The sequence below is a fragment of the Ochotona curzoniae genome, unplaced genomic scaffold (genome assembly GCF_017591425.1).
Source record: "Ochotona curzoniae isolate NIBS_2020 unplaced genomic scaffold, NIBS_Ocur_1.0 scaffold_3208, whole genome shotgun sequence".
Lineage (NCBI taxonomy): Eukaryota > Metazoa > Chordata > Mammalia > Lagomorpha > Ochotonidae > Ochotona > Ochotona curzoniae.
Genome location: NW_024467106.1, coordinates 9,530,926 through 9,554,749, shown reverse-complemented (window position 1 = coordinate 9,554,749; position 23,824 = coordinate 9,530,926). Strand labels below are relative to the sequence as shown.

At 44.5% G+C, this 23,824-nt stretch overlaps 2 protein-coding genes across 3 annotated transcripts in view; one reads left to right on the top strand and one right to left on the bottom strand.

The window, feature by feature from the left end:
- Positions 1-413: 413 nt before the first annotated feature.
- Positions 414-22,711, bottom strand: RBM18 (RNA binding motif protein 18). 2 transcript variants are annotated; one of them, XM_041004347.1, is made up of 6 exons: positions 22,589-22,711; positions 18,796-18,939; positions 11,546-11,672; positions 7,506-7,592; positions 5,481-5,566; positions 414-2,320 (listed from the first exon to the last, which is right to left on the bottom strand). In XM_041004347.1, the coding sequence occupies exons 2-6, from the start codon at positions 18,906-18,908 to the stop codon at positions 2,161-2,163; spliced, it is 573 nt and encodes a 190-aa protein (XP_040860281.1). In that variant the 5' UTR covers positions 18,909-18,939; positions 22,589-22,711; the 3' UTR covers positions 414-2,160. The 2 variants fall into 2 exon arrangements, with proteins under 2 accessions (XP_040860281.1, XP_040860282.1); XM_041004348.1 differs by having other exon boundaries at positions 18,796-18,915.
- Positions 22,712-22,778: 67 nt separating this feature from the next.
- The window catches only part of MRRF (mitochondrial ribosome recycling factor), a 56,480-nt gene continuing 55,434 nt past the window's right edge, over positions 22,779-23,824 (top strand). Inside the window, exon 1 of the mRNA XM_040963282.1 lies at positions 22,779-22,804. The gene's annotated coding sequence lies outside the window, so the exon portion shown is untranslated. The remainder of the gene's footprint in view (positions 22,805-23,824) is intronic.

Sequence of the window (23,824 nt, the reverse complement as noted above, 5' to 3'; positions counted from 1 at the left end):
TTCCTGTGATCCTCTTCCCAGATACTGAGATGCCAGTTCCAGGACCAGGACATCTACTGGTGAGGGACGCATGTTGCATTTGAAGAAACAGCCAGCATTGACAGTTCATACCTCTTTTATGAGCTTGCTTCAGCAGCGCATATACTAAAATTGGAGTGATACCATACCTCTCTTCTAAATATTTCATATCTATACTCGTATAAATTGCGAAATATTAGCACACCAGTGTAACCATGAAAGAATTTTACTTAGTGTACAATCTATCAAAGTTGACCAAATTACCACTTGTGTCTTACAAATCTTTCAAAAGACTCCTGGCACCTCTGTGGGATACATATATTCTTTTGAAACCTCTATTTGGAAGTAGACTAGTCCCTTCTGGGAAAGGGACAAGAGAAGAGAGAACCACACAGTTGCTGTCTTGCATTTATTCACACCAAGGAATAAGAAATAGTACAAATAATAAACATTACTTTAAATACAAATAAATACCTCTTCTTTCTAAAGGAAAAAGTCTATGTAATTCTAAGCCTAATATTTCCTAAGCTCCTATTAAAAAATAGAAGACTATTTTGCATTGAGTTCTATTCCGCTACGACCTTTTGAGGAGTTAGGATAAAATGGAGAATTCCATACTCCAAGGAGTCAATCAGAAAGATGAAGGCTAGTTTCTCCACCTTCCTGAACTATCCTCCAAAAGGAAGGAGATACTTGCATCAAAAATAAACACAATTCATAAATGCAGAAAGTATCTTATATCTAAAGATATCTAAAAAGATTAGCCTTGGGAAAAGCGTTACAAATTTCTCTGAACCACTTCTGTGAGTTCTGAAACCCCACAAGGCTCAAGTTCCTAGAGCCACCCTTTCTTCTTGTTTGGTAGTAAGGGGTGGTCAAGTCTGTGATCACCATGAGTGGCACCCAGAGTAACAGACGGTTCTCCTGCTAAGAGAGCAGTGGTGTTGTCTAAATCAAAGTCTGCCAAACCGGGCACCAGGAAGATCACAACCGAGTCCAAGAAATCACCCAAATCTGTTGGCTGGTTTCCCTCACTACTCTGCCGAGTGGAGGATGTTCAAAGGAACAAAAATACTGAGGACACAGGCTGTCCTATCCAACAAGCAACCCTCTTCATCACCAGAGCAGGGCCTGCTCCATGGCCTGTCTAGACTCACTGCATGTCCCTTCCTCATCCTACACAGGACCAGTCACACTCCTTTATTAGAAAAGAGTCTATATTTATATTTGATGGTGGCTTTAAGCAATGTTGAGATTTTCCAAGAAATTTTGCTTTCCTATTTAGATTGATCATGGTAAATTTCAAATTGAACAGTCTCATGCTATAAAAACATTTTATCTCATGCAGTGAAGTATATTTTTCAAAAGTCCCATATTAATAACATTTGGTATCATAGAAGGCAGGGTTATTTATATATTTTTTAAAAATGATCACTACAGAAGTTGGATTTCTAAACAGAATTTCCACTGTGGTATAAAATGCTAAATTTGATTCTACAGTTTTGTCGATGCAAACAGTTTTTTTTAAGACACACACCATGTTTTCCTAATTGGGATTTTGAAACAACAGGCATGATTCTAAACAGATCACTACAATGTTTGCTCAAAGAACCAGCTCTCTTTTGCCAAGAACTTTCTCCAGTCCAACTGGAGGAATTTTCATAGTAAATTCTGCAAAAGAGTTCAGAACATGATTTAAAATTCATCACTTCCCATCCCACTTCTTTTTCTTTACGTTGTAAAGACATGAGAAAAATGCTCCAAGTCCTTTTTTTTTTTTGAGGGATGTTAATAAATTTGGTTTCCTGATTTGAATAACAACATTTTTCATGTTTGCCTTTTTCTCTCTGGCACACTATGTAAAGTTTCTGGAGTTACAAATCCAAACAGATCAGCCAACTAGAGCATCCCAGTGTTTCAAATCACAAGTTTTGGAGACAATCCTATTTATTCTGGATGATGCTCAATTCCACACATACTTCAGGGACGACACATTCATAAGAACATCCAAAAATGCTATGTTACCAAACTAAGAGATGACTGCTCTGTCAAATGGTACCAATCACATCTACAAGGTACAGAGGCAGAGGACTTTATAGGTGGAGGCCAATATGCTTTTGCTGCTATAGTAATTCACAACCATCATCTTCGAGATTTCCAAGCTGTTCTGGAATAAGGAGTAGTCCTTTTTTTATCTGGTGGTTTAAAGTAGGAATAAACAGGCGCTGCTGGGTACTCTGCATCAGGATTTTCTGCCATCATTTTCAGCTTTGCTTCAATGGCTTTGATCTTCGCAGTGACACTGTGAAAGGGGAGCAGAGGGTCAGAGTGGGTCAAGGTGTGCTCAGAAAACATTTGTACATTTCATCTCCTTCCTCTCACCCATATCAGAATGGCAATAATAATACATTACAAACATTCAAAAGATGAAAATTAAATAAACAGATTTAACCAAAGCTCTCATTTCAACAAAGAGATTCAAGTCTGAGCCACTTATTAAGTTTTTTTTTTAAAGATTTATTTATTTTTATTGCAAAGTCAGATATATATTGAGAGGAGGACAGAGAGAAATATCTTCCATCTGATGATTCACTCCTCAAGTGACTGCAATGGCCGGTGCTGCGCCGATCCAAAGCCAGGACACAGGAGCTCTTCTGGGTCTCCCACACAGGTGCAGGGTTCCAAGGCTTTGGGCTGTCCTCGGTTGCTTTCTCAGGCCACAAGCAGGGAGCTGAACGGGAAGTGGTGCTGCCGGGAATACAACTGGTACCCAAATGGGATCCTGGCACATTCAAGGCAAGGACTTTAGCTGCTAGGCCACGGTGACGGCCCTGAACTATTTATTTAAGTTTTTAATGTTTGGGTTGGCAAAGTGGCATAGTGGGCAAAGGCACTGTCTGCCACACCAGCCTCCCATATGGGACCTGTTTGTGTCTGGGCTCTTCACTTTCAATTCAGCTATCTGCTCCAGAGCCTGGGAAAGGCAGTGGAGGAGAGCTCAGATGTTTGGAATCGTGCTACCCACACAGGCGCTCCTGTCTCTGGCTTGGCTCAACCCTGCCTGTTACGGCTCTCTGGGAGTAAAACAGCAGATGAATGATCCCTTTCTGTAATTCTTTCAAATAAAGAAGTAAAAATCTTACAAAGAGTTTTTAATGTTTGCCCAGACATTGCTACGACTACTTCCTGCATCATTACATTTAATCTTGAGAGATATCCTTCAACATCTTAGTGCTTAGCAGAAAGCAAGTACTTAAAATGAATTCTTGGACAACTGAAAATAACATTAGTAGGTAGGCTATAGCCCTTGCTTGGCAGATGAAGGATGGACGTACCCAACGTGAAACAGTTAGCAACCGTCAGGGCTGAGAACTGAATGCCAACCGCCCCTCTGGCCTGTGCTGTTCACCACATCAGGACATCTTTGGAATCACTGAATAATGCACAAAAAACATGCTGGGAATCCTACAGTTTCTTTTTACTGACACATGTGTGCAATTAGAACAAACTGGCCACTGCTTAGCGTTTCACTTATGCTGTTTCTAATTCTAGCATCCTCGTTTCACAGGTAGAAATACAAATGTAGAGAGGTAGTAACACACCCAACTTCACGTGGGTAACAAACTGCAGAGCAGAGCAGAGCAGAGCAGAGCAGAGCAGAGCAGAGCAGAGCTTCAGCTGTTTGTTGCAAAGCCCCTACTTCCTGCTCTCCATCAGGCTGGGGGTAGGCCGGCCCGGCCTCACACAGCAAGGGGGGAAGAAGCAGCCCAAGCTGTAAAGGATTTGCTGCTGCTGAAGGCCACTGCTTTCTCTAGACCAGAATGCACAGTGCTCAGCCAGTGGGTCTTTTCTGGCTCAGGGACCCCTTTATTTTCCGTTCTTGATGCTGTTGATGGTCTACAATCAGTGAGAGAAGCTTGGAAGGAGGTTATACACGTCTTTTTTAGAGATCCTCAGAAGGTATGCATCTGCTGCACATACCCCTGATTTCACACGGGCAAGAAATGAAAAAAAAAAAAAATCAAGTTACAATAAAAACAATACGGAGGTATTAGTGAGGTGGATTCTTGGGTCTTTTTCATTGATGGAGCAGCCAGTCATGTATTCTGTATAAGTCACTGGGAAACAACTGTCTCTAATTAAAACAATAGAAGCTAATAAGAAGACATAAGCTGACATTCTCTGAATTAAAAAAAAAAAATAGATGGAAAACACTAAGCTATCTCGTAAACAATTGGCAGGCACTGATCCTAAGAAACGGCACACATGTTCATTGTAATCTGAGGGCCACAAAGAGAAACGCAGCCACCCCTTGCCGTCAGGAGGCAGACTTAGAAACCTCCATGCACACCAGTCTGTGAGCAGAAGACAGAATTCCCAGGACATGAAGCTTACACACACATTAGTTTTAATTTATCACTTGTTTTCAACACTATCTCTCTGCCACAGTTTAACGAGATGCTGAGGAGCCTATCTTATTTGGCATAGATTTCTTCCTCATCTGGCCTTCTGCCCAGACAGGCATCACCCCCCGACCTGATGGCGACTGGAGATCTTCCTCATCACTGATGCTCCTCCACTATCCTTCTCCCCCTCCCTGGAACGGGCGTCAGAGTGGCAGCTCTGTAGCTATAGCCTACAGCTTCTTTCACGAGGTAACAAAGGCTGAATTTTGAAGTCCAAACAAATCTGGCTTTGAATTCTGACTCTGCGATTTTCTCCCTGCATGATCTCAGCCAAGTGATTTCACTTCTCTAAGATGCAGTTCCTCATATGTAAAATGATTTTCAAGGATAATGAAATGACATGCTGTATGTAAAGTGTTCAGCAAAGTGCTTGCTCCATAGTAAGCTCAATAAATCTTCAGTATTGTTACTGTTATTGCTCAAGTTTCTCTGGAGGCTACAAAGTAAAAATAAATAAATAAATGAACTTTTACTCAATCGTCAACTTAACTTCCCCCTTTTCTACCCAACCCTTAGTTCTGTTTTGAATTAACTCCAAAGAAATAACTGACAATTCATAGACACTAGAACCAAACTATTATAGTTCCTACAAGGGTGCATAGAATTAAATGTCTGCAAACCACAGTTTTGTAGAAAGGAACTCACGACTGGGGAGGAATTAATGTATGTAATGCCACAGGGACCCAAGGCCTTTTTAGGGAAATGACTGTGTCTGATTTATCTCTGTAACCCCAGTTGCATAAGGCTCAGTGTGTGGCACTTGAGTCCATGCTTTCTTGAATGAATGAATTCTGTAAGTGGGTGTGCATCATCCTGGGGGGCTAGAAGCAGAGGGAATGTATATATTCTGGAGGTTAACTCAACATCTTTCAATAAGTCAGTTTAGTAGGTTCTGTTCTACCAGTGTCTGGAAATGGGTCACAGTAGGAATGAAGGTGTGGAAGGCAGAGCCGGTGTAAGCTCCTGCACATTGTGCCTGACAGTGCACCGTCTTACCTTAGGTTAGACTGAGCGGGCTCTGTGCTGGAGGATGGCTCCAGGCTAATCGGAAGGATCTTATCATTCTTGTTATGATCGTATCTCTGAAAGGCAGAAAGACGGAAATTACTGCAGCATAGAAACTGGCCCTTTACTGTTGTGCCTATCACCTACCCACTTCCAAAAAGCTTCAGGGCTGCTTTACACCTAGAATTAAGGCAAAAATTCCCATTTTGGCCAAAAGCTGTGAAGTTTAGAAGTCCAGAAGAAGTGTCCATCTAACCATCAGTTCATCTTACTTGGTAAGAGAAAAATTTCTTTCAACTTTCGAATTCAGAGATAGTACACACGTACACACAGCAGGGCTTCCCTCAAATATCCTGATTTGAGCATACTGCCTCTTAAGTAATTTATTTTGATTCAAAACACTTAAAAATTCTGCTAGATTTTGCAAATTACGGCATAATATTCAACTCTTAAGAGGCCTGAGTGAAGACAGGTAGTAACAGTTTGTTACTGCTGATACGGAAAACATTCTACAGTAAAGGACTGGTTTAACTTGAAGCTAGAAAGTTACCTGCTTCTTGCACAAAGAAAATATAATATTACAGAGCGATCAGGAACCTCTGGTCAAGAAGTTTTATAGGAGAGAATCACAAGGCATTAGACATTTTAAAATAAAAGACAGGCATGAAGGATGATTTCTCCATGTGCATTTTCAATGACATGCAGAATGAGAAAATGACAACCAATCCAGCAGATGAGACTAGATCTTCTCTTGAGTACAAAAAAGCATTTGGTCATTCTCCTTATTGTTTTTAATTTTATGGCAACATGTCCTGGAAACGGAGAAGGCTCTGTGATCACCTGAAACACAAAGAATCAAACTGATCTTTGTTTTTTAGGTTGGACCTATGTGCAAATGTCTTTTTAGTTTCATTGATTCTCTAGATATTTGTATATTTAAGTAGTTAAAAGGCAGTTATTAGAGAGAGAGACATACACACAGAGAGATATCTCCACCTGCTGGCTCCTTTCCAAACAGTCCAAATGGTCAAAATGGCGGGGGTTAGGCCAGACCAAAGCCAGGAGCCCGGAGCTTCAGCCAGGTCTTCCACATGGGTGCAGGAGCCCAAGCATCTGGACTACCCTCCACTGCCTTCGCAGGCGCATTAGCAGGGAGTTGCATCACAAGTGGAGCAACCAAGTCTCAGAGTGGTGCCCAAGTGGATGCTGGCGTTGCAAGTGATGGCTTTACACACTGTCACAACACTAGCCCCTTGCTGACTTTTTTGGCAAGCCTGTTGGTGGAGGGGGAGGGAGTAGAGCATTCTTGATCAAAACCACAGTCACTAAGGCTGAAGTTCCAACTGTCCCAAATCTTTTTTTGTTTTCCCTCCATGCAGATCTATTACGTTTCCAGTAGAGCAGGAGAATCAGCTCTTGGAATTGCTCCAGTCCACATACTTCACCACCTCTGTGCCAACTGGAACAGAATGCCATTCCCCTCCCCCCTTTTAATGGTTTCAGTTTTTCTAAGTGCATTCTCCCAAGTGACCAAGTACAGGATGAATAGGGTAATTTGTCATTTCTCAGGGTTCAAGATAATGCAGACACTATAAGGTCCTACAAACCTTCACCCTAATAACTCACGTGACCACTGGGGTAAGGATATGTCAGTCTTTTAAATTCACAAACTACTCATTTCTTAAGCATTTAGAGTAAACAAATTCAAACCCTCCACAAGCAACTAATTTAGAAATAAATACATCCCCCCCCCAAGAACCACCCCTCCCCCAACAGACAGCAGTCTGGGTATACACATCAGCCACATGGAAAATCAATCAAAAGCAGGATCTGTGGGCATGTGGAGAAAAAAAAAAAATGAAGGAACTTAATCCCTCCTGAGAAGTTTCTCCAAAGAATCTGGTAACACACATGGCTGTTCCAGATGTTAAGAGCCTGGGCGGCAGTGAGCAGTAGACAAGCATCTCGACTCGCTCGGGCTGGGACCGGACTGCGTCTTGGCAGCTTGAGACTTACCTTTACTTGTGCGTGTGCCCATCGCACTACCAGCTTCTTCGACAGAGCCAGCTTGCCATTGAGACATTGGATGGCTTGTTCTGCCTCCTGTCCAGGAGAGGAATGAATGTTATTCACAAAGACATACAGCTAGCTACACTTGTTCCTAGAGCGTTCACACGTTGACAGCTGAATTGCTACCAAAATTGCTTAAAAATAATAAAGATTTATTATTTTATTATTTTCAGAGAGAGATAGAGAGAGAAAGAGACACACATAGAGAGACAGACAGCAAGCAAGTGAGCTATCTTCTATCCTCTGGTTCACTCCCCAAATGACCATAACAGCCAGGGCTGGGCCAGGCCACAGCCAAGAGCCAGTAGTTTCTCCTGGTCTCCCGAGGGACTGCGGGGGCCCAAGCACTTGGGCTATATTCTGCTACTTTCCCAGGCACATTAGCAGGGAGCTACATCAGATGTCGAGCAGCAGGGACTCATACCAGGATGCTGGCGTTGCAGGCAGCAGCTTTACCGGCACCATAGTACTGGCCTGCAAAACTGCTTTTTGTAAATAACTGGCAAAGGCAGAATGACAAATAGGATGTAAGCTTTAAAAAAATCAGTCAGAATCTTAGTTGTTTCTTGCTAACAGCCTAACACCTGGCAAGGCACTTAATGTCTCCAGCTTTGTCACCTGTAAACACAAATCCTACTTTGAGTTCCTTGACACCGGCTGTAGAGTCAAGGGGCATAAGTAAGGCCCGCAGCATATGAGGGACTCCCTCCCAGCCCCTGTGTTCAGCCAGGGCAGCATCTATTCTATGAAGCAACTCTGTGCCTGTGATGGAACGGGACTAGTGATTACTCCCTGGATCCAAAGTGAGAAACACTAGGGCAGTGAAGGAAACCAGGCCGGAAAAAGCAGGAGTGAGTCAAAGGGACTGTGACCAAGGTAACTGGGTGAGTCAAGCTATGCACCTGGTTTTCAGAGCCAAAAATTCTCTGATCCTTTTCCCATCAAATATAGAAGCAACGAGGTTAAAAGGAATTCCTGAAGCTGGATAATAGTCACTTTTAGATCATTCCCATAATAGTCACTTCAGGTCACTCCCAGGAAACATGGTTGTACTTTCCCTTCCTAACAAACCTTCTCTGCTCCATTTATATCCACAAGGCATTGAGCCAAGCATCATGTACATGAAGTGGGAGTAAAGCAGCCCTAAGGAACAGAAGAGGAACAGAAGTCCTGAAGGGCAGTGGTGGCAGAGGGACTGGGTGTTACAGCCAGTGGGCACACCAGCCTGGTCTTAGCAGTGGTTATCTTGCTCCTCTAGAACTCACTACCGGAACATTCAACAAGTACGTAAGTATCCACTCTGTGTCAGGCACTAGTTAGTCACTGGCACATTGCAGCATATGAAATTAGAAAAGAGATGTTTGTCTAAGTTTCATTTGGTGATGAGAACTTACATGGTATTCCCCAATTCCGAGCTATCAGCAGTATAAAGTGCCAGCAGGGTATTTTAAAATATAACTGCCAATCTGTGTATGGTGTTTCAAAGTTAATGTATTCAACGGCATTATTAAATACCAACTGAATGTTCATAATATTTTCTCACCTGTTCTCCCAACTTTCTATGAGGAAAGGAAATCTGTAGATTTACAGAGAAGAGAGACAGAGAAAGATCTTCTATCTACTGGATTACTCCCCAAGTGGCTGCAATGGCTGGAGCTAAACTGATTCAAAGCCAGGAGCCAGGAGGTTCTTCCAGGTCCCCACGCAGGTACAGGGTCCTAAGGCTTTGGGCCATCTTCTACTGCTTTCCCAGGCCACAAGCAGGGAGGTAGATGGGAAGTGGAGTAGCTGGGACATGAACCAGCGCTCATGTGGGATTCTGGTGCTTGCAAGGTGAGGATTTAGCTACTAATTTTGCTTTAGCACAAAGCTCAAAAGTATGTATTTTTAGTTTCAAATTTTAGATGCAAATTGAGGCCAGAAGAGGTTAAGAAACTTACATAAAGTTAACGAAAGCTAAGTTCTATGATTTCTAATCCAGTCTTTTTATATTTTAAAGATTTTAGTTATTTGAAAGGCATAGTGAGAGTGAGCGTGAGCATGCCCTTGCAACCACTGATCCACTTCCCAAGTGTCTTCAGCAGCGGGGGCTGGGCAAGGCCGAAGTCAGCAGCCTGGAGATGTGTGTGGGTCTCCAACATGGGTGGTAGGTGCCCGAGCACCAGGGTCGTTCGTTGTTGCTTTCCCAGGCACACCAGCGGGGAGCCAGAATGAGTAGCCAGAACTCCATGAGCCAGTACTCTGACACAGGATGCCAAACTGCAAGCATCAGCTAACTGCACTGCAGCAAATGTCGGCCCTTAGCCCAGTCTTTTAAAGGTAACATCTAAATCCACATGACCACTGATTTTAGTTGTTCCTATAAATATTCATTTAGCACCAAGGAAGAAAAACGTACTTAGAAATGTCAACCATACAGGGCATTTTTAGTTTTCCCAAGAAAAAAAATTTTTTAATAGATTTATTTTATTTTCATTACAAAGAAAACTCAGATATATAGAGAGGATGATTCACTCCCCAAGTGACTGTAACGGCCAGTGCTGTGACAATCCGAAGCCAGGAGCCAGGAGCCTCTTCCAGGTCTCCCATGAGAATGCAGGGTCCCAAGGCTTTGGGCAGTCCTTGACTGCTTTCCCAGGCCACAAACAGGGAGCTAAATGGGAAGTGGAGTTGCCAGGGTTAGAACTGGTGCCCAAATGGGATCCTGGTACGTTTAAGGCGAGAAATTTAGCCACTAGGCCACCACGCCAGGCCCTCTCTCAAGAAATCTTGGACAATATAACAACTAATGACTTATTGCCTATCATATTTATAAGCATTAGAGAAAATAAAAACAAGGTAAAGATAAATGACACTCTTATGCAGTTTTAGAATATTTATAAACACACTTATCATTTCTTAGGGCAATTTGGAGTTTATATTGAGAAAAAATACACATGGCCTTTGATGATGCCATTCCATTTCCACAAATGCAGAAAACATATAGTTAAAACCATAAGGCGAGCACTACGTGACATTTACAAGGGATTCCCTGAGGACCACTTAAACAGCTGACAACTGGAGATCAGGCAAATAACTTGTCATATCTTCATATAATGAAATACCACGCCATCATCAAAATGGTGTTGATTAGCTTTTAACTGGAGTCTGTGCTACATATAATGTCATGTTACAGACTGTTACCCTGATATTCACGTGTGCGACTGCAAGGAGACTGAGTATTGAGCTAAGTGGTTATCCATATTTTCATCAATTACAATAAGCTCATACTAACTTGATAATGTAAAAATCATCCAGATCAATTATTAACAAAACAGTAAGAAATATCCATACACACGACAAAGCCATAAAGAGTACTAAGCACCAGCTTTCTATTTAGTAATTTAGTGTTTATTAAATTTGATTTATCAATGCATTTCTATTCCAAGAACTAAATTTTTAAGAAGATAAATGTATACACCCTGGTTGAAGTGGAACATTCTCCTCTACATGTATTAACATTTGTATGCATTTGTTCTGAGACACTGAGAGGATGGGTGCATTTTTTAAGAAACCAAAATAAAAGAGAGTTTGTGGGTGGCTTACCACAGACAGGATTTCTGTACCACAGGGCAAAAGTACTCAAAGAAAAGGAGGCTTTGTTGGCCAGCCACTAAAGAGACAAACAAAATAGAATGGGGGAAAGGGAGAGGTGGGGGGGTGGGGAAGGGGGGGTGCCCATGGGCTTACCGTGGGCATCCCAAACCACTGGGTCAGAAAACTGAATCAGTTGCCTTAGACCCTGAACCTCAGGAGGGTGGATTCTGGAAGCTGTTCACTAATTCATCTGTTTACTGAGTATGTCTTTCAGGACTCAGTGCAAGGCACATGGAGATGCATCAAACACAGCTCTGCCTTCAAGGAACTGTTCTGGCAGTCAAGGGAGATGTACAAATAATTATGACAGACTTTGGTAAGTACTGTGAAAGAACATGCAGCTCAATTACCTGTTTAGTTTCAAAGTTAACAAAACAGTATCCTCGAGGCTGTCCCTCCAGGGCACCTGACTTGTGGAAGAGGAAGTCAAACTGCTTCACTTTGCCAAACTTCTGGAGGAGCTTGAGGAGGTGGTATCTGTAGGGCAAGAAGAACCCGTGAGTATCCTCTGGCAATTTTGTTGGACATTCAGCCTGAAGTGTGAGATAAAAAAAAAGCGGAGATAATTCACCTCTGGATAAAAATCTCTTGCTCCTGCCCCCTGACTTCCTTCAAACAATTTGTTTGGAAAACAGCTATTTGCCTCTATTTGGAAAGAAAGCTAGAATTGTCATGGCTATGTGTCTGTCCAACACAAAAATGCCAAAAACAAAACAAAACAAACCCCACACCTAACAAACAGCTGTCTGGTCCACAAGCACCATTTATTTCTTTTTTTGGAGAAAAGCTCAAAAAGAGTTTATTTATTTATTTTTAATTCCTTGGCAATGACATAGCACTTGTGAATAACTTTAATTCCATAAAATATATATCCCATCAAAAAATACATCCATGCTAAAAAAAAAAAACCAAAGCTTTCCCCACTTAAAAATAAAGTAACAAACATATACATTCACAAATAACAGTTCTAGAAGATTTCCCTATTAGATTTCACAGTTAATCATTAGATCCAAATTGTATTTTTACAAAACTCTGCCAAAAAAACCCAAACCATAGCTAGTGGTCCTTCCGTAAGAGCATAGGACTCTCAATCCCTGAGGTGCCTGAGCATTAGGACAATGCTGGAACCTCAGTGCGACGGAGGCTGCTCTCTCACAGTGCTAGAGAAACTGGCCAGTCCCATAAATCATCCAGCCGTGGGTAATCAACCAGCTTCAGTGGCCTTAACACAGCTTAGACTCTGGAGTGTGGTCCAGTAAAGACTTCAGGTGGTCAAGAAGAGATTAATTTTTGGCAGGGATGTCAGTCCAGGCTATTGCTTGCCGCTCTTCCCCTCATCCTCTTCTTGGATTCCTTACTCTGAAACTTGGTTTCTATAGCGCTTTCACATTATTCAAACAGATGTGGCCTTAACAGGTTGCTGTGGCCAATCTCAATTTCGACTTCCTGTCATCTGATGTAAGGGTGAGACAAACCAACAGCTCTCCCGTTTCCTTTTCCTTTGGCCTTCCTCCTGGCATTCTCCGAGCTATTCAAATGGAGTCAAGGCTTTCTCTAAACAATGCTGTCCCTGTGATACTAAAAAGGTATCAGCCCACATGCTAAATCTGTTATTACTGGGAATTCTACCCCACAGGGAGTCAGTAAAGTTGTCGTTATGGACACATTTATATTCACATTGTTTTCAGGGAGAAACCCATCAGCACTTCATTCTTGAGTAAGAATCTCCTTTGGGACACAGCAAGATATGGAATGGATAAGGTATTCTAAACTTGAAACTAATGCACACCAAAAAGCAAGTGCACTCTTCTGGCCTGAGCCTCTGACACTGGAGAGAAGACATACTGCAGATCTAGTAATGGGAAGGACACAGACGTCCAAGCCATACCCTGGGTACTTCTCCGGCCTTCCGACCTGTCATGGAAAGGAAAACTGCGATCTCCTTACTTTCTAAATTCCCAGCTCCCCCCAGGAGACCTCAACAGCTGGGGTGGAATATAGAAGCTGACTCTTCCGGGGAAAGGCAGATAGCTCAAATACCAAATTGTGGTCTTACTTCATTTTCCGAACAAGCATAGAGCAAGAGCATTTTATCAGACACACAGACAGATGGCCTAGAGTGTCTCCCCTAGAGTCTTGAATTCACAGCTACATCTTCCACTGACTTGAATCATTCAAAGTAAAATCACACTAGTTGCCACAGAATGGTAGGTCAAAGCCATTTTTTAAAAACATGAAACAATCTAAGGGCTGCTGTGGGCTGGTCATCTTTTCATTAGCTTCATTCTGCTTAATAGCAGGAAGGTAACATGACTGGCATTTCTTAAGAAATGAAGTTTAATTTACTCAGAAAAAAAAAAAAACCCTGTCAGATTATTCTTTGTAAAGCTAACAAACACATTCTGCCTCAATGCGACCTTAGGATTCCAGGAACATCTGCTTAGGTCTGTGTCTTTCAACTTCTCCAGGATTTCTTTTCTTGTTTGATAATTTTGTAAAATTATCGGAACACTGAAACAAAAGGAATGAAATGTTTACTATTTTGCTTCCTGGAGATGGGGACTGCAAACTCTGATAGTGAAAAAAGCCTGAAGGATCCGCCTTCCCATGTGCAAGCACTTTCATCTGCTGCTCAAGTGCGGGAGAGCACGTCACTCCATCAGAGGCTTGCTTCACTTAGTGTGCGCCCTGCAGCCTCCAGGGCTGGAGAATGAGGGCAGCAGCCCCACGCACGTTTTCACATCATAACCAGTGCTTTTGGTGCAGGGTCTTTAAGACAGTCTTTCTGCCTAATGACGCAGGAGTAACTATGCAATGTAAAATAGACACCTACTATCACTAAGACCTGGGAGACACCCCGGACCATCCAGATGAGTATGCATCGGTTCCTGCTGTCAGATCTTCTGGTCAGAGGGGAGAGACAAGACCTCTACTATAAAATGCAATGACCCTTGCACACAAAACTATGTATGTGAGCAGTCAGATGAAGGAGGAACAACTGGGCAGGGTATTTTTCATGAAAGGCACGTGGGTCTGAGTGAGTGTCACACACCATGACATGAAGGTAGAAGAGTATGCTCCATTGCAAGGTAGGATGAGGTGGAGCAGCATGCAGGAGACAGACTGTGGATATGTCGCAGGCAATGGGAAGCCAATGAAGTGACACCTGATAGCATTTTTAGCACACAGTTGATTTTAGAGAAAATTTCCTTTGTAATTGTAGATATTATTATAAGGCAAGTGTTTTATGTCCTATGCTACGGTCCTTATTAAATGATTTCACTGTGTTTCAAATCTTTATTTTATTTTTATTTGAAAGAGTTAGAGAAGAGACAGAAAGATCTTCCATCTGCCGGTTCACCCCCAAATATCCACAATGCTAGAGCTGAGCCAATCTGAAGCTAGGAACCAGGAGTCTTCTGGGTCTCCCACATGGGTGCAGGAGCCTAAGGACTTGGGTCATCCTCTGCTGCTTTCCCAAAGCATAAGTAGGGAGCTGGAAGGGAAGTGGAGCAGTTGGGACTCAAACAGGTGCCCCTATAGGATGCTAGTGGCTCAGGTGCAGTGTGTGTGTGTATATATATATATATATATATTCTATCTATCTATCTATCTATCTATCTATCTATCTATCTATCTATCTATCTATCTATCATCCATCCACCCACTATATACATGGCACCAGCCCCTGTGTTTCAAATTTAACTAAGCAAATAGTAAAGACATTTTCATACAAACCAAGATATGATGAAAATTGTGGACAGTGAAGGAAAATAGAGTGGGTTGAGTCAGAAAGGGTTTTCTTGGAGGGTAAACATACTGTTCTCATATGGTCACTGGTTTATTTTCTCTTGCATGCTGGTTTTTCTAGCTTGTCCCTGACAGTCTGTATCAGAAGGACATTTCCACCTAGCTGGTTCACCAATGCTTTTAAGTTTACTTAACATACCCAAAATGACCCCCCTCTTCCAGGAAGATGGATGGCCCAGCCCAGACATCCCTCTGGCCAGTGGGAATTGGAGTCCTTTGTATTCTTCAGGCAGGAGCTTACAGCATCATCTCAACTACCCACTCCCCACCAGCCTGTTTTCATCGTTTGTATTACTCATTGCTCTCTAAGTTCACTGTCTCTGATGAGATGGTACTGACGGCAGGGCACCCTCACTTAGGTACCATTCATCTATACTGATGTCTAGTTTCCCTTCTAAATCATGAATTTCAGGATGTCAATCTCACTGTTAAACACTTACAGTGAGTCTAGTCAACATGAAATTCAAACGTCTGAATATATTTTAAAGAGTCAGGCTTAACCTAATAGTATTCTATCCATCCAGTACAGCTTTTATTACTATTTGGCATTCAACCTCATTTTAAACCAAAGTGCCTCAATCTTTCTTTCTTCTACTTATATCTCATTATTTATGATCTCCCCCCACTTAGAATGCTCCTTCTATAAAAGCTTCTGACTTTGGTTTTTCCTACATTTCATATGCACTGGTTATTACTTTGGCTTTCCTCATAGCACATTTAATATTAGAGTCCTAGAGATCCAGCTACAAGTACATATTCTATAGAGGTGGCTGGCTGGACATCCTTGTATAACATGGTATAACACGGATTAGGATTAATCCAGGAATACAAAAAATGTCTAGAACCAATCACAAAATAAACGTGAAAAAGCATGTAGAGAAATGGAATTTGTTTTTTTTTTTTAAATATATGGCCCAAGTTTTATTGTTCCCATAATTACTTGTGATAGTAAGTACATGGTGTAATTTGTTTTCTAAGTGAGGGAATATTTGACTAGGAAGGGCAATTAAACAGTCTACAAACAAAACAAACAAAAAACCAGGCGATGCTGTGGCTCACAACAGGCTAATCTTCCACCTTCAAGTGCTGGCATCTCACAGGGACACCAGTTCATGTCCTGGCTGCTTCACTTCCCATCCAGTTCCCTGCCTGTGGCTGGGAAAGCAGTAGAGGACGGCCCAAGTTCTTGGAACCCTGCACCCACGTGGGAGACCCAGAGGAGACTCCTGGCTTCAGATAGGCTCAGTTCTGGCAGCTGTGGCCACTTTGAAGAGTGAACCAGCAGATGGAAGGTCTTTTAAAAAAAGATTGATTTGCGCTATTGGGAAGGCAGATCAGATTTATGGAGAGAAGGAGACAAAGATCTTCCACCCACTGCTTCATTCCCAGAATGGCACAAATCTGGTGCCTGAAAGGTGAGGATTCAGACATTGAGCTATCCTGCTGGGGCCAAATAAATAAATATTAAAAAAAAATCAGGAAAAGGAGTGGCAGAGAGTATGGCTATATAGAAGAGAGAGAGGGCCTGGCTCGACAGCCTCCTGGCTAAATTCTCACTTTACAAATGCCGGGATCCCACATGATCACTGGTTTATGTTTGGGGAGTGAACCAGTGGAGGGAAGATCTTTCTGTCTTTCCTTCTCTCTGTAAATCTGCCTTTATGAGAAAAATAAATCAATCTTAAAAAAAAGAAAGAAGGGACTGCTGAAGGTGCTAAGGGAAAAAAGCAGGAACTGGCAGCAGTCTGTGGCTAGGGGAAAGCCGAATTGGGCAAACTAGAGGATGCACTGCGAATTCTGTCCAGAATTATTAGAAGCTTAGAGCTTCGGATTCAACAGCATTTTCTGATTGGGCTACATGAGGTATCACATGTTTACACAGATTACATCACACGATACTTTAACGTTTGGGAATATCTATTCTAATAATTCATCTGGGAGCATCATTTTTCTATTTCAAGTAACAAAAGTTTAAGTGCTTCAAAAACTTGGAAGGAAATCACATTATTTCCACTAGATTAGACTTATCTTACTAAAATGTTAGGTTTTTCTGTTGTCAGTAGGTAAATTAGAAGAGGTAATACTAATTTCACACTAACCTGAAGCTACGACTGGTAGTTATGTCTTTAAAAGGAAATGTATTATTCCTTAATAAGGCAGCTTGTTTGACATCCACTTGCTTAGGGAATTAACAGAAGAAGGGAAAATAGTCTTGGTGGCAGAGAAGTGGGAAGCCACAGCTAGAACACAGCACTGCCGTCAGCAAGGTCTTGATCTATGCTTTACCACTGAACGCGCTTCTCTGGCCTCATGTAAGAAACAGAGACATGAGTGGGAAAGTTCTGACCCCGTGTTCCTGGGGAAAATGCTCCCCTACACCCTGAAGTGGCACGTGCCCACGGGAAGCTTCCCGTCAAGCAGCAGAACACAATGAGAGCCTCATTATAGAGACCGGCAGCCAACACAACCGACGTTATTTCCACACTTTAGATTTCCATTCAGACAAGCAAAGGTGAGAATGGAAACCATTCAGGAGAATCCCCTCATAGCTGGGTTTTAGATGATGGAAAAAGTTTCTTCCATGAACACGCATTGAGAGGCTGGGCAGATTCCCACATGCACCCTCAAAGCCATAAGCCAGAAAAAAGGAATAAACTAAATACCATCCATAGTCCAGTACCCCTGTGACCAAAGTAACAAAACACCTAGGCAACACACTTTAAATACCATTATAATTTCTAAAGGGATATTTTGGCGGATTTGGGCTTGAGCAGGTTTAATAAACTAAACGCGTCATGATCCTGGACCTGTTATTGTACATCTTTTCCTCTCCTTTGAATCCAATCCTCAAATATCCCTCCTGTCAGTCTACACTCCTTGCTTTCAAGCCCATTTCCAAGGGAGTAACTTCTGGGATGGACAACATGCCTCACGCTAGCTTTCCACACTGACCCCACGCAGGACAATCACCCTTTACAGCTCTGCCATCAAGCGCCACGTCCCACCACCAAGCAACCAGAGAAGGAAAAACCTCTCCTTTCTCTCCACTACGAGAGCTGTGACCGAACGAGCGAGCAGTCCGGACAACTCAGCTCTGTGGTCCTGGGCAGGCACTTCTGCCTCAGGGTGCTAGCTGGGGTTTTGAGGTGTGTTCCACACAAGAACCTCATCAGGGGTGAGAAAGGGTGACAACAGAGCATTTGGGGACCTCTTCTCCCCCTGAATCCGAGCAACTCTGACCTTTCACCTTACATACAGCTTGCGATTACTTCTGCCTTAAGACAGAGCTCTGCCAACGGAGAAAGGTCTGAAAACTGCACCTGGCATGCCGCAGGCACTCACATCATTTAGATGGGATGATCTCCCAGGTCCCTCCAGACTCCGACCTTCCACGATTCTGTGGCTCCTGACCATGAATGATACTCAAGCAATCCCCCTCAGCCTGCACACAAAAGCAAACAGCTTGTTCCTTCACGTGAGAGGACAAAGGCACTCCAGGACTGATTCTAAGAAAAAAATTCTCTATGGCAAATAGCGTAAGGATTCAAATAGCTGGGGACAGGAGAACACACTTGGCAAGCGGGAAAAACGGTGTACATGGTGTAAAGGTCCCCAAGCCTATGTCCTTCCAGGCAGGAGCAGAGGCCAAGGGTAAGAAAAGTTACAAGATTATACCAAGCTGAGTAAGCAGGCCAAAATGTTATCTTTTACCCCTTGAAAATTTTCCATAATACCATCACAGCAAAAAGCCCATTTTGGTAAGTAATGGCTTAGGGTGACTTAAACTTACTCTGTGATCTTGGGGTCCAGGTTGCCAATCCATAACCGGTGGCCTTCCTGCAGCGAGCCCTCCGAGAGGATGGATGCGTTCTCCAGGGGAAGAGATTTAGTTTCTGCTTCCATCAAATCTCTGAAACACAGAGGAAATGTGAAACTTCAGGCAGGAGAGGTCACAGTGTAAATGCGAGCCTTCAAATCCAACTCAGCATTTATTCAAGAAGGGCATGCTCATTTAGTCACCCTGCAACCAGGTTCTGTGGGGATGGCTCCTGCGAGAGCTAGAGCAGAGCTGACACTGAGGGGCAGGGGGCGAGCGCGTGAAGAATGGCAGTGCTCCTCAAGCTGGAGGCTCACTGCGCAGGAGGCCAGACTATCTGCTACACCACATTCCAGTTCAACAGCGGACCCACACACTCCTCAGAAGCCACAGGGGCCTGGTGCGATGCCTCAGTGGCTAAATCCTCATCTTATAAGCACCAGAATCCCACATGGACGCCTACTTGCGTCCTGGCTGCTCCACTTTCCATGCAGCTCCCTGCTTGTAGCCTGGGAAAGCAGAGGATGGCCCCAAGGCCTTGGAACCCTGCACCTGTAAAGGAGACCCTGAGGAGGCTCCTGGCTCTGGATTAGCTCAGCTCTGGCTACTGCAATCACTTGGTGAGTGAACCAATGGAAGATCTCTTTCTCCTTCTACATTGAAAATCTGCCTTTCCAATAAAAATAAATCAACCTTTAGGGAAAAAAAAAAAGAAGCCACAGGGAAGTCTTAGCAGCACCCCTGAAGGGATGGTGAGGAAAGAGCAGCTCTGCGCGGCTTTTTCTCATCAGAGACTCTTTGGAACATCTGTGTGTGGGTTTTACAGTGAGACCTGGACTTAGAAGCAAATTGTGATTTGGTGAGTTTCCTGAACTTTCCAGAATTGTTTCCTCTTACATAGGGTACTTCAGAAAGTGAATGGAAGGCCAGCGTCGACATACTAGGTTAAACTGCTACCTATAATGCTGGCATCCAATGTCAGCACTTGTTCAAGTCCCAAGTCCTAGCTTTTCCACTTCCAGTCCAAAATCAGTGGAAGATGACTCAAGTACTCCATGTGAAAAATCTGGAAGAAGCCCATGCCTTCTGGATTTAGCCTGGCCCAGCCCCAGACACTGAGAGTTAACCAGCAGATCTCATCCCCCCGTAATTCTGCCTTTGAAATTCATAAACATTAAAAAAAAAAAACTTAATGGAAAGGGGTGGGAGCTGAGGTGCGGTGGGTCAAAACGCCCACACCCCAAATCAGAGTGCCAGTCTGAGTCCCAGGTACTTTGCTTACATGTTAGTCCTGCTAACATGCTGGAAAAGTAGCAGATGTTGGCTCCAGTACCTGAGTCTCTACCCCCTGCACGCAGTTCCTGGCTCCTGGCTTTGGTCTGAGCCTAGCTCTTACTATTGTACACAGAGTTTTCTCTTTGTCACTCTGTTTCAGATATATAGAATCATTACCAAAAAGAAAAGTCTTTATGGGAAATGCAATTAAAAGAATGATTTAACCTTGGTGCAAAAAAATTCTGAAATCCATGCATACTGTTTCTGTACAAACATATTTCACATATTATGGAAAGCATTGGTTTACCAAAAATTTTCTTTGCATCAAAACAATATATTTCACCTTTAAGAATTTTATTTATTTAAGGCATGGGTTAGGAGAATGAAAGTACACACACACACAAGCTCCCATGCTCTGGTTCACATCCCAAATACCAGCAATGGCTGGGGACGGGCTGGGGACAGGCTGGGGCCAGATGAATGCAACCGTTTGAGCTGCACTGCTGCCTCCTAGGGACTGTGCAGGTGGGAAGCTGGAGCTGGGAACCACGGCCAGGACTGGAACCAACCCATGAGACATCACTTTCTCTGAGCTTCAGTTTCAAACAGTCTAGGGAGGGCGTTTAGCTTAGATGAACCCTCAAGACACCTGGGGCCACTCCATTCCACATCAGAGCCAGGGCTTCAGTCTTGGCTCTGTTCTCAAGCCCATTTTCCTACCAGTGCAGAGCCCACAGGGCAGCAGGTGTTGCTTGAGCAGCTGTGTCTCTCCCACCCCTGGAGGAGACTCGGGTTAAGCTCCCTGTTCCTGGGTTCAACCTGGTCTAGTCCTGGCTGTTGTCACCCTCTGAGTGATGGGAGAGGTCTGTCTGTCAAAGCAATCACATAAGGACGAGAGAATCTGCAGTGTCTGCAACTTAAGCTTGCTGAGGGGACCAAAACCAAGATACATGTAGAGAAGAAAAAAAGGGCCAGGGAAGCTGACAGACTGCCAGACTTCCGAACTCCTTGTTATGGAAAACGTGTCCCATGTACCTAGAAGTGTCCCGCAAGGCAGTACTGCGGGAACTGTGTCCTCATAACACCCCGACACTTGCAGTACTGCTTCCTCATTTCAGCACTATAAAGACAGAGCAGTCCCTGTGGAATTGTGCAAGGATACTTTTGCACAGCACAGGTTCTCCTTTCACTCCCTCTTCAATCTGTTCAGCAATGTGTGGCACACACCTATGAAGTGTTCAATCCTGAACTGAAAAGAGGAATGGGGAAGCCACAGCTCTCGCTCATCTCTCTAGGGAGAAGGCAAAGCAAGGAATCTCAGCGCTGGAAACAAGAAAACAGTTTGTCTTTTTTGCTGCTTCCTCTCCCCCTTACTATCTTACCGATCACTTGCTGAAAACAAACAAAAAACATGCATTTCCCTGTTTGAGGCATTGTCTAGTTCCCGGGTCGGATCAGTGAACAAGTAAGATTGCTGCCCTGGGGATGCCTGCATTTGCAAAACGAGCAACACAAAACAAAAATGAAAGGAACAAAACAAAATATTGTCAGTGATGGATATACCGACAGGCAGGGTGACCTGACACGGTGACAGGGATGTTTTAGGCTGAGCAGAGAGGGAGACTGTCTCCAAAGTTGTCAACATGTGAATGGAGACTTGAACAACAAGAATTTCTGGTTTCTTATTTCCGCCCCCCCCATTCACTTATCTTTACTGGGAAGGTAGATATACAGAGGAGACAAAGATCACTCTACTCCCCAGATGAGCTGAGCTGATCTGAAGCCAGGAGCCAGGAGCCTCTTCCGGGTCTCCCATGCAAGTGCAGGGTCCCAAGGCTTTGGGCCGTCCTCTATTGCTTTCCCAGACCACAGGCAGGGAGCTGGATGGGAAGTGGAGCAGCCGGGACACGAACTGGCGCTCATCTGGGACCCCGGCGCTTCCAAGGTGAGGATTTAGACACTGAGCTATGGCACCGGGCTCTTTTTTAAAAATCTGGCTTTTGCCGCTAAGTAATGGGCGATTTCAGCCAGTTGCAAAGCCTGTCTCGCCTCCTGTCATCACAGAAATCACCCTCTGTCCTTCACTAGACTGGAAAGGACCTGGAGGAAGGGGCCTTACTGGCCTCGATCCTGGTGGTTCTGTCCCCAGCACCGGCTCAAGTGACGCTTGGGACCGCAAGGGACTCGTGTGCAATGGCGGCGCGCCCTTCGCCTGACTTCCCGTCTACACTGGGAGCTGAGGAAAGGGCGCTCGGAGAAACCACAGTCCCCGGTAGCCAAAGGGCTCGTTCCTAAAACCTAACTTCGGGGTCGGGCCCGCAATCCCGGCAGCCCAGAGGTGAGTGGGTCAGAACTCGGATTGTTATTTCCGGGCCGGCGGCGGGACAATCCGGGGCGGGGCCTGCGGAGCCGTCAGGCGGAGGGTGCCTCTTCCAAGGCCTCCTCGCGCGGCCGGCGCCCAGGGGCAAGCACACGGAGCGGCCGCACTCACCTCGTGGCCTCGGCGAGGTGCCCTCAGCTCATGCCCGGACAGCAGGCCCCGATTCCGCGACTCCTCCACGTCCAGACGCGTAAGCCTCCAACGCCGCCCGCTGCCAGGCCGCCGGTGACGCGCTACGCCTGCGCCGCTGACCCGCCCCGTGACGTCACGACGCCCGCGCCACCGCCGCCTCCGTCGCAGCAGTCCCAGTAACCGGGGCAGTCACTGGTGAGTGGCCTCCATGGTTCCTCCGCGGGTGCCCATGCCTCAAACCCGGAATTCTTCCCCAGACCTATTGGAGCCGGCCTGGACTTTTAAGGCATGGGGGGTAGGGGCTGTCGCATCAGGGCGAGTCTTCATCAGCTAGGGATCTCGGGGAGGTTGCAGTAGGAGCCTGTGTTAAATAGCACTCCACAAGCAAGAACGCCTAATTTTTGGAAAAATTCCACGGAGCAGGGGTTATTTTTCCCTCTTGATGAAGAAAGGGAGGGTCAGGGGTTAAAAAGATAACCTTTCCCACGAGGGCAGCCGAATCTACACCCCGGTTTGTCTTACCCCGAATCCTGAACCTTTAACCGCTGCTAATACTGTGTGGAGGCAAAACAGCTCTTAGCCACCTTCTCAGTGCATCATCCTGACCCACCATATTGCCATGTGGGTTAGACAGGTCACGTGGAGGGTCTGAATTTTGGACACCTGTCACTATGTAGCAAATCCTGGAGCCAGGACTCTTTGCTACTCCAGTGTGGCCACTCCCAGAATCTATTTTTTCTTTTTAATTGCAAAGTCAGATATACAGAGAGGGGGAGAGACAGAGGAAGATCTTCCATCTGTTGATTCACTCTCCAAGTGGCCACAATGGCCAGAGCTACGCCAATCTGAAGCCAGGAGCCAGGAGCTTCTTCTGGGTCTCCCATGCCTGTACAGAGTCCCCAGGCTTTGGGCTGTCCTCGACTGCTTTCCCAGACCACAAGCAGGGAGCTGGATGGGAAGTGGGGCAACTGGAATTAGAACTGGTGCCCATATCGGATCCTGGTGCATGCAAGGCACACACTTGAGCCGCTAGGCCACGCCACCAGGCCGGCTCCCAGGATCTTGAAGAGCTGTTGAAGGATGAAAATCTGGTTGTTTTCATGGTTGAAGAAACAAAACGTAGGTGGGCAAAATGGGTGGGCACAGTGACACGTCAGTGGATGACTGCCACAGGTGCCTTTTGAATAGGGGGGCACATGGCAGGGAGTGTTGGCA

What these genes read in the sequence shown, in the direction of transcription:
- RBM18 (XM_041004347.1), bottom strand. Translation starts at nt 18,908, where the DNA reads ATGGAAGCAGAAACTAAATCTCTTCCCCTGGAGAACGCATCCATCCTC. An exon ending in TTAACTTTGAAACTAAACAG is followed by an intron (nt 7,593 to 11,545) that starts GTAATTGAGCTG and finishes TCTCCTGGACAG; the next exon opens with GAGGCAGAACAAGCCATCCA. An exon ending in GGGCACACGCACAAGTAAAG is followed by an intron (nt 5,567 to 7,505) that starts GTAAGTCTCAAG and finishes TCTGCCTTTCAG; the next exon opens with AGATACGATCATAACAAGAA.